The sequence below is a fragment of the Corella eumyota genome, chromosome 1 (assembly GCF_963082875.1).
Source record: "Corella eumyota chromosome 1, kaCorEumy4.1, whole genome shotgun sequence".
Lineage (NCBI taxonomy): Eukaryota > Metazoa > Chordata > Ascidiacea > Phlebobranchia > Corellidae > Corella > Corella eumyota.
In genome coordinates, this window is record NC_137490.1 from 4,770,461 (window position 1) to 4,785,425 (window position 14,965).

A 14,965-nucleotide genomic window follows, 5' to 3' on the forward strand; every position below is an offset into this window, starting at 1 on the left:
AATAAACTTCATTTAAAAAATTAACAAGTATACACCGTACCAAATTTCATGTTGATTAAATCACTGGACTAAATTGATATTTTTTATCTAGATTTATTAAGAAAATCAAGTTTAAATAAATAGTTATAATTTTTTTAAATAGTTCTTTTTAAGTTATTAGTCTTGTGTAAAAATGATAAGTTTCAAGTTAGGATTGGTTATAACTGTCATAGTAACATTAGGTGTTTTAGCATTATTACTTGCTATATTTTGTATATGTATCAATGTATGCTCCCACCGGCGTTTGTCAAATAACATTAGTGTGAAAAATCCAATATCCCGTCAGATAAATAATGTACAACTTCCACATTCACGTGCAACATCCAGCAGACTTCTGCCAAGTAGCGACAATGTATATTGCTCGACATCCGACGAAGATTGTGATGAACAAATTCCAACTTCGTGTTTAGATTCCAATAGACTGTTACCAAGTCACGACAACTATGAAGCATCAGAGGCCTACGATGACCCAAGTACAGACCAAATCGAATATTCGAACAGACTTGCGTTAAGGTCCGCCAATTATTCGAGATCAAAAAAGGAGTATAGAAAACCAAATACAGACCAAACTGGATATTCCAACAGACTTATGCAAAGGTCCGACAATTATTCGACATACGAAGAGGAATATAATGAACCAAATACAGACCAAACTGAATATTACAACAGTTCGCAAAGGTCCGACAACTACTCGACATACGAAGAAGAGTATGATGAACCAAATACAGTCCAAACTGAATATTACAACAGTTCGCAAAGGTCCGACAACTACTCGACATACGAAGAAGAGTATGATGAACCAAATACAGTCCAAACTGAATATTACAACAGTTCGCAAAGGTCCGACAACTACTCAACATACGAAGAGGAATATAATGAACCAAATACAGACCAAACTGAATATTACAACAGTTCGCAAAGGTCCGACAACTACTCGACATACGAAGAAGAGTATGATGAACCAAATACAGTCCAAACTGAATATTACAACAGTTCGCAAAGGTCCGACAACTACTCGACATACGAAGAAGAGTATGATGAACCAAATACAGTCCAAACTGAATATTACAACAGTTCGCAAAGGTCCGACAACTACTCAACATACGAAGAGGAATATAATGAACCAAATACAGACCAAACTGAATATTACAACAGTTCGCAAAGGTCCGACAACTACTCGACATACGAAGAAGAGTATGATGAACCAAATACAGTCCAAACTGAATATTACAACAGTTCGCAAAGGTCCGACAACTACTCGACATACGAAGAAGAGTATGATGAACCAAATACAGTCCAAACTGAATATTACAACAGTTCGCAAAGGTCCGACAACTACTCAACATACGAAGAAGAGTATGATGAACCAAATACAGACCAAACTGAATATTACAACAGTTCGCAAAGGTCCGACAACTACTCGACATACGAAGAAGAGTATGATGAACCAAATACAGTCCAAACTGAATATTACAACAGTTCGCAAAGGTCCGACAACTACTCGACATACGAAGAAGAGTATGATGAACCAAATACAGTCTAAACTGAATATTACAACAGTTCGCAAAGGTCCGACAACTACTCGACATACGAAGAAGAGTATGATGAACCAAATACAGTCCAAACTGAATATTGCAACAGTTCGCAAAGGTCCGACAACTACTCGACATACGAAGAAGAGTATGATGAACCAAATACAGTCCAAACTGAATATTACAACAGTTCGCAAAGGTCCGACAACTACTCGACATACGAAGAAGAGTATGATGAACCAAATACAGTCCAAACTGAATATTACAACAGTTCGCAAAGGTCCGACAACTACTCAACATACGAAGAGGAATATAATGAACCAAATACAGACCAAACTGAATATTACAACAGTTCGCAAAGGTCCGACAACTACTCGACATACGAAGAAGAGTATGATGAACCAAATACAGTCCAAACTGAATATTACAACAGTTCGCAAAGGTCCGACAACTACTCGACATACGAAGAAGAGTATGATGAACCAAATACAGTCCAAACTGAATATTACAACAGTTCGCAAAGGTCCGACAACTACTCGACATACGAAGAAGAGTATGATGAACCAAATACAGTCCAAACTGAATATTACAACAGTTCGCAAAGGTCCGACAACTACTCGACATACGAAGAAGAGTATGATGAACCAAATACAGACCAAACTGAATATTACAACAGTTCGCAAAGGTTCGACAACTACTCGACATATGAAGAGGAGTATTATGAACCAAATACAGTCCAAACTGAATATTACAACAGTTCGCAAAGGTTCGACAACTACTCGACATACGAAGAAGAGTATGATGAACCAAATACAGTCCAAACTGAATATTACAACAGTTCGCAAAGGTCCGACAACTACTCGACATACGAAGAAGAGTATGATGAACCAAATACAGTCCAAACTGAATATTACAACAGTTCGCAAAGGTCCGACAACTACTCGACATATGAAGAGGAGTATTATGAACCAAATACCTACCAAACTGGATTTTGCAACAGACCTTCACGTATGTCTGACAGTTATTCCACATACGGAGAAGCCTGTAATAAAACAAATACAGACCAAAGGGAATATTACGGCAGAATTATTTCAGATTACGACAGTGATTCAACATCTGAAGAGGAGTACGGGGATTACTTTTCATGCTTAGATGAAAATGACTACAACAGTTATTTAAGTGACGACAGTGAAGCTGGGGTGGAAGCTTATCATGCAGCCTACCAAGGCAATAAAAAACGTTTTGGTAAATACTTATGTGAAGATTGTGGCAAAGAATGGAAAAGTTTTAATAGCTGGGAAAACGTCGCACAGCAATGCTCCGAATGTGAAAACGAAGTATACCCACATAATCAGGTTTAGTATTAAAAACTTCTTATAAATTTTCTAATAATATAAATTCTTTGATTATTTATATGCAGATATCAATAGATGAAGCAAACGAATTAGGTGAAAGCGCCATTGGACCACATCTCGAAGAACTATGCGCAAAATGCAAATTACTTGGCAGACACTGTTAATAAGTTATTTAATCAGCTGCATAAATATATTTCTTTTCGTATATTTTTCCGCCTTTATTTTGTATATAAAATTTTACATTTAACACTCAATTAATTATTTTAGATTATTGTTTAAAAGCTGTGTAATGCTCTAATTATTATGACATAGAACATACAGAAGTGTAAATATTTATTTATAATTAAAAGTAACACAATCTCGGATTTCTTGTATCACAGTATAAATATTCTTTAAAACATTAGCAAGAAATGTCTATTTTCATTAATATTTTTAAAATAAAAATGGGTATATCGTGAGTTATTTTATTCATTTACCTAAGGATTTCTTTTAAAAGTGGTAACTTTTGACTGCGACGCAACTTAATAAAAATAAATACTTTACCGAACATAAAATCTCCTCGTTTATTCAAGTGAATCATGGTAATTCTGAAACGACCCATGCGTTAATGAAACACTATATTTTGCATAGTGAGCATAGTGTTATACCATCATAAGTAACCAAACATGTTTTTTTATAATAAACTTCATTTAAAAAATTAACAAGTATACACCGTACCAAATTTGATGTCAAATTAAATCACTGGACTAAATTGATATTTTATTGATAGTTTTATCAAGAAAATCAACAGATAGTTTAAAATAAATAGTTATCATTTTTTTAAAAACTTTTTTTTAAGTTATAAGTCTTGCGTAAAAATGATAACTTTCAAGTTAGGATTGGTTATAAGCATGATAATAGGTGTTTTAGCATTGTTATTTAAATGTATCAAGGAATCGTTTGTTGACACTTGTTTGTCAAATTACATCAGTCTAGAAAATCCAACATTCTGCCGGGTAAGTGATGTACAACCTGCACACTCACGTGCGACTTCAAGCAGACTTTTGCCAAACAACAAAAAAGTTTATAACTCGACATCTAAAAAAGATAACTATGAAAAAATGACAACCTTTCGTCTGGAAGATGAAAAAGATGATTACCGAAGCAACGAAAGGCGTTTTGGTAAATACTTTTGCATAGGTTGCAACAGAGAATGGAAAAGTTTTAATAGCTGGAAAAACGCCGCACAGCGATGCGTCGGCTGTAAAAAAAAAGTGTACCCACACAAACAGGTTTAGTATGAAAAACTTCAAATTTTATTAACTCTTTAATAATATAAATTTTCTTTATTATTTATATGCAGATATCAATAGAAAAAGCGAACAAATTAGGTGAGAGCGCTTCCGGACCACATTTCGATGAACTATGCGAAAATTGCCAATCACTTGGCAGACATTGTTGATACTGCTTCTGCCTGATTTAAACAAAGAGTGAATAGTTATGCGCAACCATTTTTTTGTATATACTATTTTTAAAATGGTGCGCAACCATTTTTTTGTATATACTATTTTTAGCTTTGCCCAATACATAATAAATGGAGTGTAAAAAAAGGTTGTGCGTTGTATTCGCATTAGTAATTTCCTTTTTAAAAGATATAATATTAAGATTGTATAGCGTTTGTGCTTAGTTTTATTAATTTATAAAAGTAAAAATATGTTGTTCCAAGTTATATAAACAACTTTTTTTTAAATAGATTCTATATGCCAAAATAAGTTATATATTAGTCAAAGTGTAGCATATGGCAGAACGCAGTTAAAAACTTTATTGTTAATATATATGTCCCTTTAAAAACATTTTTTTTCAAATAAACTTCATTTAAAAATTTAACAAGTATACACCATACCAAATTTAATGTTAAATTAAATCACTGGACTAAATTGATATTTTATTTATATTCACTAAGGAAATTAACAGATAGTAAAAGTTTAAATAAATAATTACCATTTCTTTAAATAGTTCTGTTTAAGTTATTAGTCGTGTATTAAAATGGTAACTTTTACGACGGGTTTGGTCATAGTTGGCATATGTATGTTAGTATCATTATTTGCAATATGTATCAAGGTATGCTCCGACAGACCTTCGTCAAATTACATAAGTGTGGAAAGACTTTGGCCAAGTAACGACAATGTATATTCCTCGATATCTGCCGAAGATCAAAGAAGAACACTTTCCAACACCATGGTGATACCGTTATCCGCCTGATTTAAACAAAGCAGAAATATTGTTATTAGCTGCCGAAACCATATTTTCTTTTGTAAATAGTATTTTAGCTTTAGTGTGTATAGAATTTAACATACCGAAGATCTATGTGAAAAATGCAAATCACTTGAAAAATGTTTTGAAAATGTACTTATCTATCTGACTAAAACAATGCGTAAATAATTTAATTTTTAAACAATTAAAAGGAATTAATTTAATTTTACAATTTTTAAATTGCATGTAAAACTTAACCGACATTAAGAATAGCAGTGGCCTGAATTGTGTGTAATCAGTAAATACAATATGTTTACAAGTTTTTTGTCGTGAATGCAGTTTGATTTTAAAGCAATGTCATGTTGGAATCATCACAACATAGTTAAACCACACATTATAAGTAAAACTTAAATACTCCACAACCGAAAATCAAGCTATAACGACATAATGAAGTATGTATGTATGGCATTATTGCGGGTAGAAATTATTTTTTTTGCATTTTGCAGTCGACCCCAAACTATCACGTAGCACCATCTTGCGGAAAATAAACATAACAAAAGACCTTGTTTGGCAAGTTTTTCATAAACTGCCCCAAGCTATTTTGAACACTGATCAGCTGACATTTACGCACTCGAGTAATCAAAGAAACAACTAACAAGTTTGTCAGACATAAAACTTAATGCACGTATAATTTAAAGTACTAAGATTATATAAGAAAATAAGCTTGTGCGTTTAAGTATTACGTACATTGTATGACAACACTAAAAGTCAAATAGTAAGGGGGAAAATTGTGTTTTAAAAATTAAAATTTAGAAAACTTTTAAACTACTTACAATACAGCTATAGTAATAACAGTTACTTAACAAAACGCTTATCTTAAACTTAATATTAATCTTAGTCGCACACTTACCAGTTTATTAGCTACAGTAAATACTTAAAATTAATACTTTAATAAACAAAATGTACTCTCGAAGTTTATTATCCCTATAAATCAAAACAGTTCATTAAGAAAACCCATTAGGAAAGTATATTCAATTTGAATAATTTATATCGTTGTCAGTAAGTAAAGTTACACACTTTGCAATACACATGGTGTAATGCTGTTTAACAGTAGTAAGCGTATAGTTTAAGAATGGACTGTATAGTTTTGGAAGTAATACGAAGACCTGATGAACCGTGGGGAATTCAAATTACCGGAGAATCACCTTGTTATATTGACAGTGTAAAGGTATTTGTCTTTTCAAAATATTTCCATTTTAAAAACTTAAAATATATTTGTAAAGATGTGTTGTATGTTACAATACACTAAAAGATATTATCAATTGAATAGCCTGAAAGTCCAGCAGAAGATGCAGGGATATGTAAAGGCGATTGTATTATTAGTGTTAATGGTATAAGCGTGCACGATGCCTCACACGACCAAATTGTTGAAATCATTGCCGAAAGCGGAAGAATGGCAAGGTACAAAATTTTATAACAATCTTAACGGTCTTAAAAAAGTTTGTAATACATTTGTGTTAAGAATTACACAAGTTAATATTCAGGTTTAAATTATTACCTTCCACAAATGAAGATATGAATTTGATGCCGGACACAAATAAAGAAAGTGAATCTTTTTGGACAGAAGACGCAAACAAAAACAATAAGAGGTGATTATGAAACGGCATGGGTATTTGTAATAAAAAAATTCTACGACGTTTGTATTTATTTTATCAATAGTTTTGTAATTTCAGTAAAAACGAAAAAGAAGATGACACAAACTTCGACCATACAGATTACGAAAAATTCTGTCAACTTTTAAAGTAAGTAAAGTTAAAAAATTATTAGCTTTTATATTTTATTTAATCATCATTTTATTGTTTTGTTCTAAGAAGTGATACTTCTGAAATAAAGGCCACAAAGACCAAAGAATCTAGGAAAGAACACAAAAAGGAAAAACGTAAAAAGAAAAACAAAAAGTTAGTGCCAAATGCAGAACAAGGCAGTTTCATCGTCACAAGAGAAGATCAAAATAATTTTGACAACACTTTTTCAACTGATTGCACCTTTCAAGGTAAGTTAAACAATTACCAATAACTTTTAAATCTAACACGCGGTTACAACCGACCACTGCAATGTATTTAACATATAAAATAGGTTCATTATTCTTGGATAAATATCAAAGTTGATTTGCTCTGTCAAATGTTTTAGGGAAAAAGGCGGCACTTGCAGGGGCTTATACCGGTGACCACAACGTTATCTTAAACAAGCAAGACGACATATGTGGCGTTCGAGCACGGGTGAAGGCAGGAATACAACATTTCAGTTATGAGGGAGAACAGGAAAAGGTAAACGACCCAACCAAATTAGACAACAAGCATAAAAAAACACCAAAACAAATTGTTTTTTAAAAGAACATTACATCATTTCTAAGCCTTTTTTTATCTTAGTTTTACTGTTTATTTACAGATTAAGCCAGAAGACAAGGGAAAGATTATTGTGTATACCACAAGCCTTGGAATACATCGCTCGGTTGCACAAAGTTGCGAGCAATCCCGAAAAATTCTGAAAGGCTACCGAGTAAAGTTTGAGGTTTGTCAGCTGTATTAATGACTTAAAACATTTAGTAATTACTTACTAAAATATATATAAATAGATAATGGTATTATACTTGCCAATTTGACGAAACTGTATTCTTTATTGCAGGATAGAGATATATTTACAAACTCTGAATATAAAGATGAATTATACGAACGTCTTGGTCTAAATGATGGCGACAAATTTCCCGAGATGCCACGTGTTTACATAGACGGTGTATATATCGGGGTAAAATGATATTCTATTGTGTCCAAAATACATGTACGACAAATAGCATAAAATATGCCCAAAAGCCGTATATTTAAACAGTTAAATTTTAGTTATGGACATAAGACTTTAACAATTGTATAACAAAAATGTTACATTGTTTTTTTAATAAAACCATCTTTAAAATAATAAAAATTATTACCAATACATTACTAATGTTAAGGGAGCCAGTGAATTACAAGCAATGGGAGATTGCGGTGATCTGCGAATTCGACTTCAAGAATTTCCTGTAAGTTTTCTAAAACTTGAAAAAACCTATATGTTGCATGAATACAAAAAATGTACAAGTTTAATAGTGAATTGTATTCGACCTTGCTTTTAGAAATACAACTTATGTTCGCAATGTCCTACATGCAACACCACCGGTCAAGTTACCTGCCATTCCTGTAAGGGCAAAGCATTCCGAAAGAAAAATCGGTTTGCTTTATTAAAATGTGGAACTTGCAAACAAAAAGGAAAACTTGTATGTCCAGATTGTCTCTCCTAACAAGTTTGTTTATTTTCTTCCTATCTTTGTGTTATTTTATGCTGATGTGGACACTGTAATTAAGCATACGTCGTTTATAGTAATTAAAAACACACTGTATTCGGACATGACACTTACTTGTTTCAAAACAAGACGATTCTGTGTTAATTTTTCTTCCAAATGTCAACATGTAGCAATGTAGCTTTTGATGTAAATAATCTAATTATAATACAAAACTTTCACTGACTATACTTCTATATTCACGTTGTATTTAATATACTTTATAATGTAGAAATGTGTAATTCTATTTTACTGATTTTTTTTGCAACGTGGTTTCAAAACTAAAAATTTGAACTTCCCGGATGTATTTTCTGTTTACAATTATGCTCATTCATGCGAATTAATAATAATAATTTTTTTAAATAAATTTGTTTTTTTATATTTAACGATAACTTCAATTAAATTTATTTTATTGTCGTGATGATTAAAGTGCAATAACATAAAAACAATATAAACAGTAGAACAACAAAAAAAAACATAATCAAAAATAAAAGGAAGCTTAATTTGAAACTATACGTATAAAAACTATACACAATTTTCTACAAGTCTAAATACAAGTGTTGTAATATGCTTTGTTAAATAAAACAAATATTTAAAACACTTTAAAAGGTTTCATCCCAACCAGGTTTGGCCTTTGCAAGGAGCTCGTCTTCTTCGCTTAGATCACCAAAATCTTCCACACATGTCTCAAAGTTCTTTGTGTCATGCGGACTCTTAACGTTGGGATTAAATGGCGCAGCAATTCGCTGCATTCGTAGACCTTGCCAATCAAAACCCTGATACCATCTTTGTTTCCTAATGTCGTTGACACCACCACGTTGATATCCAAGTCTGTCACGTGCTTCGAGCTTACAGAGCCCTCTGATTAAAACCTAATAAAAAACATTGTTTTATTTTTTATATACAAAACAACCTTAAAATTTTCAGCAAAAGTTACCTCTGCACTTTTAGGAATTCGCTTTGAAAACTTCACTCCTTCGATACCGTCCAAAATATTCTCATAAACAGACATGTCGTCTGGTGCATAAAAGGGTGTTGTTCTGGACATTAGCTCGTAGATTAAGATACCGAAAGACCAGTAATCAGCAGAGAAGTCGTGACCTATATTTAAACAGAAGTAAATATAAAAAAATATAATCTTATTCTATAATATAGCAGGACTAGTTATTGCACAAACAATGATCTTACCGCAGTTGCTAAGGATTTCGGGTGGAAAATATTCCGGGGTTCCACAAAACGTCCAAGTTTTAAATCCAAATCGGATTCTCTTTGCAAATCCAAAATCCACAAGCTTGACGTAACCTCTAAAGATTAAAAAAAAAAAGATAAATATAATAAATTTATTAACCCAGTAGTTAATTAAACAATAAGGCTCTAAATTTTAGTAAAATGCAACCCAAAATATTGTTTAAAAATTGTTACTAATAGCAATAACTCAACAGTTAAAAAAACTCACTTGTGATCTAGCATTAAATTTTCAGGTTTGAGATCGCGATAAACAATTCCTCGTTCGTGTAAATAAGCCAAAGCTTCCAATACACAGGCGGATGTAAACCTTGCAGCCTCGTCGTTAAGTGGGCCTCTTTTCTTTAGTTCGTTGTAGATCTCCCCGCCCAAGTAAGCATCCATAAGCATGTAGATTTGCTTTTGGTCTTTGTAAGTTCTGTTAAAAAAAGTTGTCAAATGTAAAAGCGTATAAATCCCTTTTTACCCAAAGAATGTAGGCTTGGGTTATAATAATTTACATTAGTGGGGATCGTTTTAAACTACATGTATATTTTACCTGTACAGTCTACCAATGAAAGGTGATTTCATTGCTAGCATGATGTTTCGTTCAGCAAGCACGTGCTGCTGCTGTCCAGTCTTTAATATCTTGGCTTTTCTGATGCATTTTAATGCTAGTGCACATTTCGGCAACCCAGGAGCTCTGACTAGTTTCACGCATCCGAAACCGCCCTGGCCCAAGATTCGTAGAACCTATATAATTACAAGTAGTAAAATAGAAAAGTGTTGTACATGTTTTAATGCTTATAAATGACTTTTATATATCAAGTGTGGATATAGCCTACATATTCTTCATAATAAAAGATACGTTGTTGATATTACAACCTTTTGTACTTGAACTTCGTTACAAAAGAAATGTTCACAAACTAAGTGAACACAATTGAACACAATTACATAAATACAATGAATTATTTTTGAAGTTAAAACATATCTGTAAACCACTTTACCAACGAGTTTTTCAAAAGAATTTGGTGTAAGATCCACAAAGGCTTTATTCACAAGCAAAAACACACAATGCCAGAACCATCAATCAAACTTAAACATTGAGTTAAATAAACAACGTGACACGTCGTACCTTTAGTTGATCGAGTTCCGTCCTTTTCAAAACCTCCTCCGTAGCTTTGCTTAGGCGAGATGTAATAGTGACTCTCACAGAAAGATTATTCATGTCTTGATGTAACAAATCTTCGACATCTATTAATGGCAATAACAAGTTAAAAATCGGAACAAATATTGTTTTATATAAAAGGATATTTTAATTAGGTTTTACCTATGTCATCTTCCGAGTTTTCTTCTGCTACGGTTTGTAATTCACCTTGAGTAGGACTCTTAGGTTCGGAATGATCGGTCGTAACAATCGTAGGAAAAGATGGAGATCTTGCAACCTTAAAATAATTAATAATGTTTATATGAAAGCACGCATTACTTAAATAATTGTATTGACTACAAGGCGTTACATCTTTAACCAATATAAACCATAATGTGGCGTTGCATAATGTCAGAACAAAATTTTACTTCGGCTAAAGTTCCGACAAGTGAATTGAAAGCTTGCCTATCCAACATCAACACAGTGACGTCATCACTATCAGCGATCACGTTGGCTGCTCTCTTATCTTCAGTTAACAAAGCAAGTTCTCCAAAGTACTCACCTGGCACAAAATAATATTAGGTTTACTTAGTGTGGCAACAAAAGAGTTTCACAACTCGATAAAATCAAAAAAAGATAAGAATCGGATAAATAATGTTATTCAAGCATGCCTTTACCTGTTTTCATGTAGCATACAAATTCCTCTTCAAACGAGTCCGTTTTCAGTTTGGAATTCTAAACAACATAATAGCTATTTATATTTTTACCAATAAGGGCAACTTATTGTTTGTGAAAAAATATTTTTTACCTTGTTTTGTGTTACTTTAACTTTGCCATCTTGTATGATGTAAAAGGTATCCCCCGAATCTCCTTGTCTGATGATGTAATTCCCAGCATGAAATTGGGCTTCTTCAAGACAATCTGCTATCCGCATCAACTTGCTGTCAGAGAGGGATTTCAGTTTTTCCACCGTCCTCAAAACTCGCACGTACTCGTCGCGCTTTTCTTGGCCGCTTTGTTTTACCACCGACTGTTCAAAAGAAATAAAGGAGTTGTCACAAGCTTATTCTTAAAGTGGCGGTTTGTCTATTAAAAACATTAAATAGCATATTCTATTATGTGTTAAAATATTTAAGTAAGAGTATTTACTTAGCCGTTTATTGATACCTGAAATTTGTTTCGTTCTAGAGACCACAGACTGACTTCGGTTTTCGCTCTGACAGAAGCAGTTCTCTTACAATTGTAAAGTATTGCCAACTCCCCGAATACAGTTCCGGGTTTTAGATTGGCGACATGGATTTCATCGTTGCCTTTTGTGTGGTAAACTTCGATCTTAAAAATAACGTTAATCAATAACATTTACACAGATTTATTAACTTAAAATTGAAAAGCTTTTTTATCTTAAAACGACAGCCTGCGTTTTAAAAAGCCCCTCTTAAAATGAGCTATATCTTAGTTGTTTATAAACGTCAATCAAATTTAAAGTAGTTTTACTTCTCCCTTTTCCAGGATAAACACGTGACTCCCCGACTCTCCTTCGGTAATGACGTTGCTACCAGTCGAAAGAGTTTCTTTTGACATACATTCGACCACTTTATCCACTTGATTGGTGTCCAGGCCTTTTAGAAAAACGTTGGCGTTCAGGGCCTTACGAATCAGGTTGCGTTGAGCGTTTGTTTTTGGTATGGCTTTTAACTGTAACGTAACAAAAATATTAATTAAAACTCTAGTAAATGTCAATGTGATAATAAATCTTAACAAGACATATTGCATTAAAAGCATTTTGGTGTTAACGTACGTCGATGCTTTTCGATGATCGATTTTCTGCAGAAATTCCAAATCTTGTATTGTTTTGGCCAGAGAGTGAGCGTGCATGCAGCATTTTATTGGCCCTTGATACTTCATAATCTAACGCGTTAGAGTCATCTTCGATTTTGTCCGCTGGGGTCCACAAAGCTTTCAGGCGACGAATCTCGGAATCTTTTTCACGAATCACCATTTCGACCGTATCTTTTACAACTGAAACCTGAAAAAAAATTTTTATAATAAATTAAAATAATAAAATAGTGTTATTCTATAACATAATTTTTTTTTACTTGTGAGTCTTTATCACTGCGGGATTGGAGAAGTTGTCGTTGTAACGATTTTATTACACAGTCTTTTTCTTTCAAACGTTCTTCCAAGGACTTGATATGTTCCTATATATAAAATCAACAACATAAAGCGTTTGTGTTAGGATAAAATGAATAAAAGTACATTGTATACTCTTACCTCTAATTTTAACATTCTGTCAGTCTCGTGCGGACCCCGTCCTAATTTTTGCCTCTCGTATTTGTCTGTTAAATCTTTTGCCTTTTGAGCAAGCCTAAAAAGCAAAGATGGTAGAGACAAATATTTATGGACAAAAGTTATTGATGCTTACCGACACGCTTTTATATTTGACCCGTTAAGATTCGCTTTATACATATACATTAAAAACTAATAAAGCGGTCGGCTTAAAAATGAACAAATCAATCAAAAATTAAATGCTTAAGGCTTTACCAGGATCAAAACATTGTTATCGTTGGATTAGTAACACATGCCTATAGTTTGTTTCGTGTTTATAATAAAATACCTAAAGAATTTGATCTGAAAACTAAAGAAAACATTTTTTATACACCTTTTTGCATTTAATAATATCAAATAACAAAAAACTATTTTTATAATACTAAAAATTAATATTGAATTTCTATCTCTCTAAACACGTTAAGTATGTATTTAACACGATGCATATGTCAATGATATTCAATTCAAAACGAAATTACCGGAAAAGAACTTTGCCAAACGAAGAAATAATTTAAACTTAATTAAAGTTATAACATGATTTAAATTTAACATCATAAAAGGTTGTTGAACAAATAGATGTCTGTGTTTACTTACATTTTGATCTTACGGTCTTTTTCGACTGTCTCAGTTTGAAGTTTTTCGATTACGGCCGTTGTTTGATTTTTCCATTCAATAAAATGCTTCTCCTCTTTGGAAAAACTCTGTTTTAACTTGCCTTTAATATATAAGATTCTTACATAAGATATGTAGTCCAATATGCCTATTCGTAAATTATGATTACAAATCAATATACCTAAATAAGATCGAATGCCTTATTTTTAAACAGTTATATGAATGCGGTTTTTTCTTATACTTTTTTGTTAATACATGTAATGCATGTGGCTACAATCTATTTCCATTTAGCTTACACTCTATTTATACTGCGGTTATATAAGATAGTACCATGTGATCTAATTTGAACTAAATAAGATGCTAGTGGTTACAGATAGTACGTAAGAATGTAAATTTTCTAGTACGTCATATCCAACCGACCAAAACAACTTTTCACTAGGCGTTTAAAAGTTTGCTTTTGCCCAACTTATAAAAACCGAAATAAACGCATAAAACTCCTTTCTCATTTGACCGTTTAACGATCGTAAATAACAAACGCTCGTTTACATAGTATATCAAAACAACTCTGCTCATTACCTTCCGCATTGTTTCCGTCTTTGTTTTCCTTCGCAACACGTGTTCCCATTTCTTTGCTGTTTCGTTTTTCGTTTTTCTCCTTTGGCTGTTGTTGAATTTGCCTTGATTTTTTACTGCTGATAGCCGAGTGATTTACAGCACTGCTACCACGTTGGTCTTTGTTAGTAATGGGTTCTATACCGTCCACATTCTTGCTTGCCGAGCTCCCCATTTTGTTTGATAAGGTTGTATGCTTAAGTATATTATAATGGAGCAATTAGATTGTTCCTAAGACTTGTCAAATATTTACGTAAACCTATGAAGTTATTCATTGGTTTCTTCTAATGTTTGGTTTGAAAAGTTACGTTGACCAAAAAACTCTTGAACGTTCTTTGTTGAGGAATAATTTTGAAGTGTATGGATCGTTAGCGATGTATAGTGATATAGGGCAACATAATTTCAAAACGTGTTCTCCTTTAATAGAATGTTAAATTAAAATAACATAACAACCTGTAAATACATTCACAACCACCTGCATGTTTTTACTTATAATTATAAATCGGATTATATTAAC

At 32.6% G+C, this 14,965-nt stretch overlaps 2 protein-coding genes across 3 annotated transcripts; one reads left to right on the forward strand and one right to left on the reverse strand.

The window, feature by feature from the left end:
- The first annotated feature begins 5,854 nt into the window (after positions 1-5,854).
- LOC145763826 (glutaredoxin domain-containing cysteine-rich protein 1-like) lies at positions 5,855-8,859 on the forward strand. Of its 2 annotated transcripts, none has more exons than XM_082575358.1 (10): positions 5,855-6,386; positions 6,489-6,619; positions 6,703-6,807; positions 6,892-6,960; positions 7,030-7,211; positions 7,349-7,485; positions 7,607-7,729; positions 7,844-7,963; positions 8,166-8,231; positions 8,325-8,859. In XM_082575358.1, exons 1-10 carry the CDS (start codon positions 6,291-6,293, stop codon positions 8,487-8,489), a joined length of 1,194 nt encoding a protein of 397 aa, XP_082431484.1. In that variant the 5' UTR covers positions 5,855-6,290; the 3' UTR covers positions 8,490-8,859. The 2 variants fall into 2 exon arrangements, with proteins under 2 accessions (XP_082431484.1, XP_082431486.1); XM_082575360.1 differs by having other exon boundaries at positions 7,033-7,211.
- Positions 8,860-9,032: 173 nt separating this feature from the next.
- On the reverse strand, positions 9,033-14,623 carry LOC145744719 (cGMP-dependent protein kinase 1-like). The gene is made up of 17 exons (XM_082562683.1): positions 14,413-14,623; positions 13,819-13,939; positions 13,171-13,264; positions 12,996-13,097; positions 12,698-12,925; positions 12,394-12,594; positions 12,067-12,231; positions 11,708-11,929; positions 11,577-11,634; positions 11,328-11,461; positions 11,083-11,197; positions 10,888-11,006; positions 10,312-10,505; positions 9,985-10,191; positions 9,717-9,832; positions 9,466-9,629; positions 9,033-9,400 (listed from the first exon to the last, which is right to left on the reverse strand). The coding sequence occupies exons 1-17, from the start codon at positions 14,621-14,623 to the stop codon at positions 9,131-9,133; spliced, it is 2,721 nt and encodes a 906-aa protein (XP_082418809.1). The 3' UTR covers positions 9,033-9,130.
- Positions 14,624-14,965: the final 342 nt, after the last annotated feature.

Bases quoted from the DNA above. Each gene is read 5' to 3' on its own strand.
- LOC145744719 (XM_082562683.1), bottom strand. From the start codon at position 14,623: ATGGGGAGCTCGGCAAGCAAGAATGTGGACGGTATAGAACCCATTACT. The intron at 11,930-12,066 runs GTATCAATAAAC...TCTTTTGAACAG, and splicing joins TAGAACGAAACAAATTTCAG to TCGGTGGTAAAACAAAGCGG. The intron at 9,401-9,465 runs GTAACTTTTGCT...GTTTTTTATTAG, and splicing joins GAATTCCTAAAAGTGCAGAG to GTTTTAATCAGAGGGCTCTG.
- LOC145763826 (XM_082575358.1), top strand. From the start codon at position 6,291: ATGGACTGTATAGTTTTGGAAGTAATACGAAGACCTGATGAACCGTGG. The intron at 7,212-7,348 runs GTAAGTTAAACA...CAAATGTTTTAG, and splicing joins AACTGATTGCACCTTTCAAG to GGAAAAAGGCGGCACTTGCA. The intron at 8,232-8,324 runs GTAAGTTTTCTA...CCTTGCTTTTAG, and splicing joins TTCGACTTCAAGAATTTCCT to AAATACAACTTATGTTCGCA.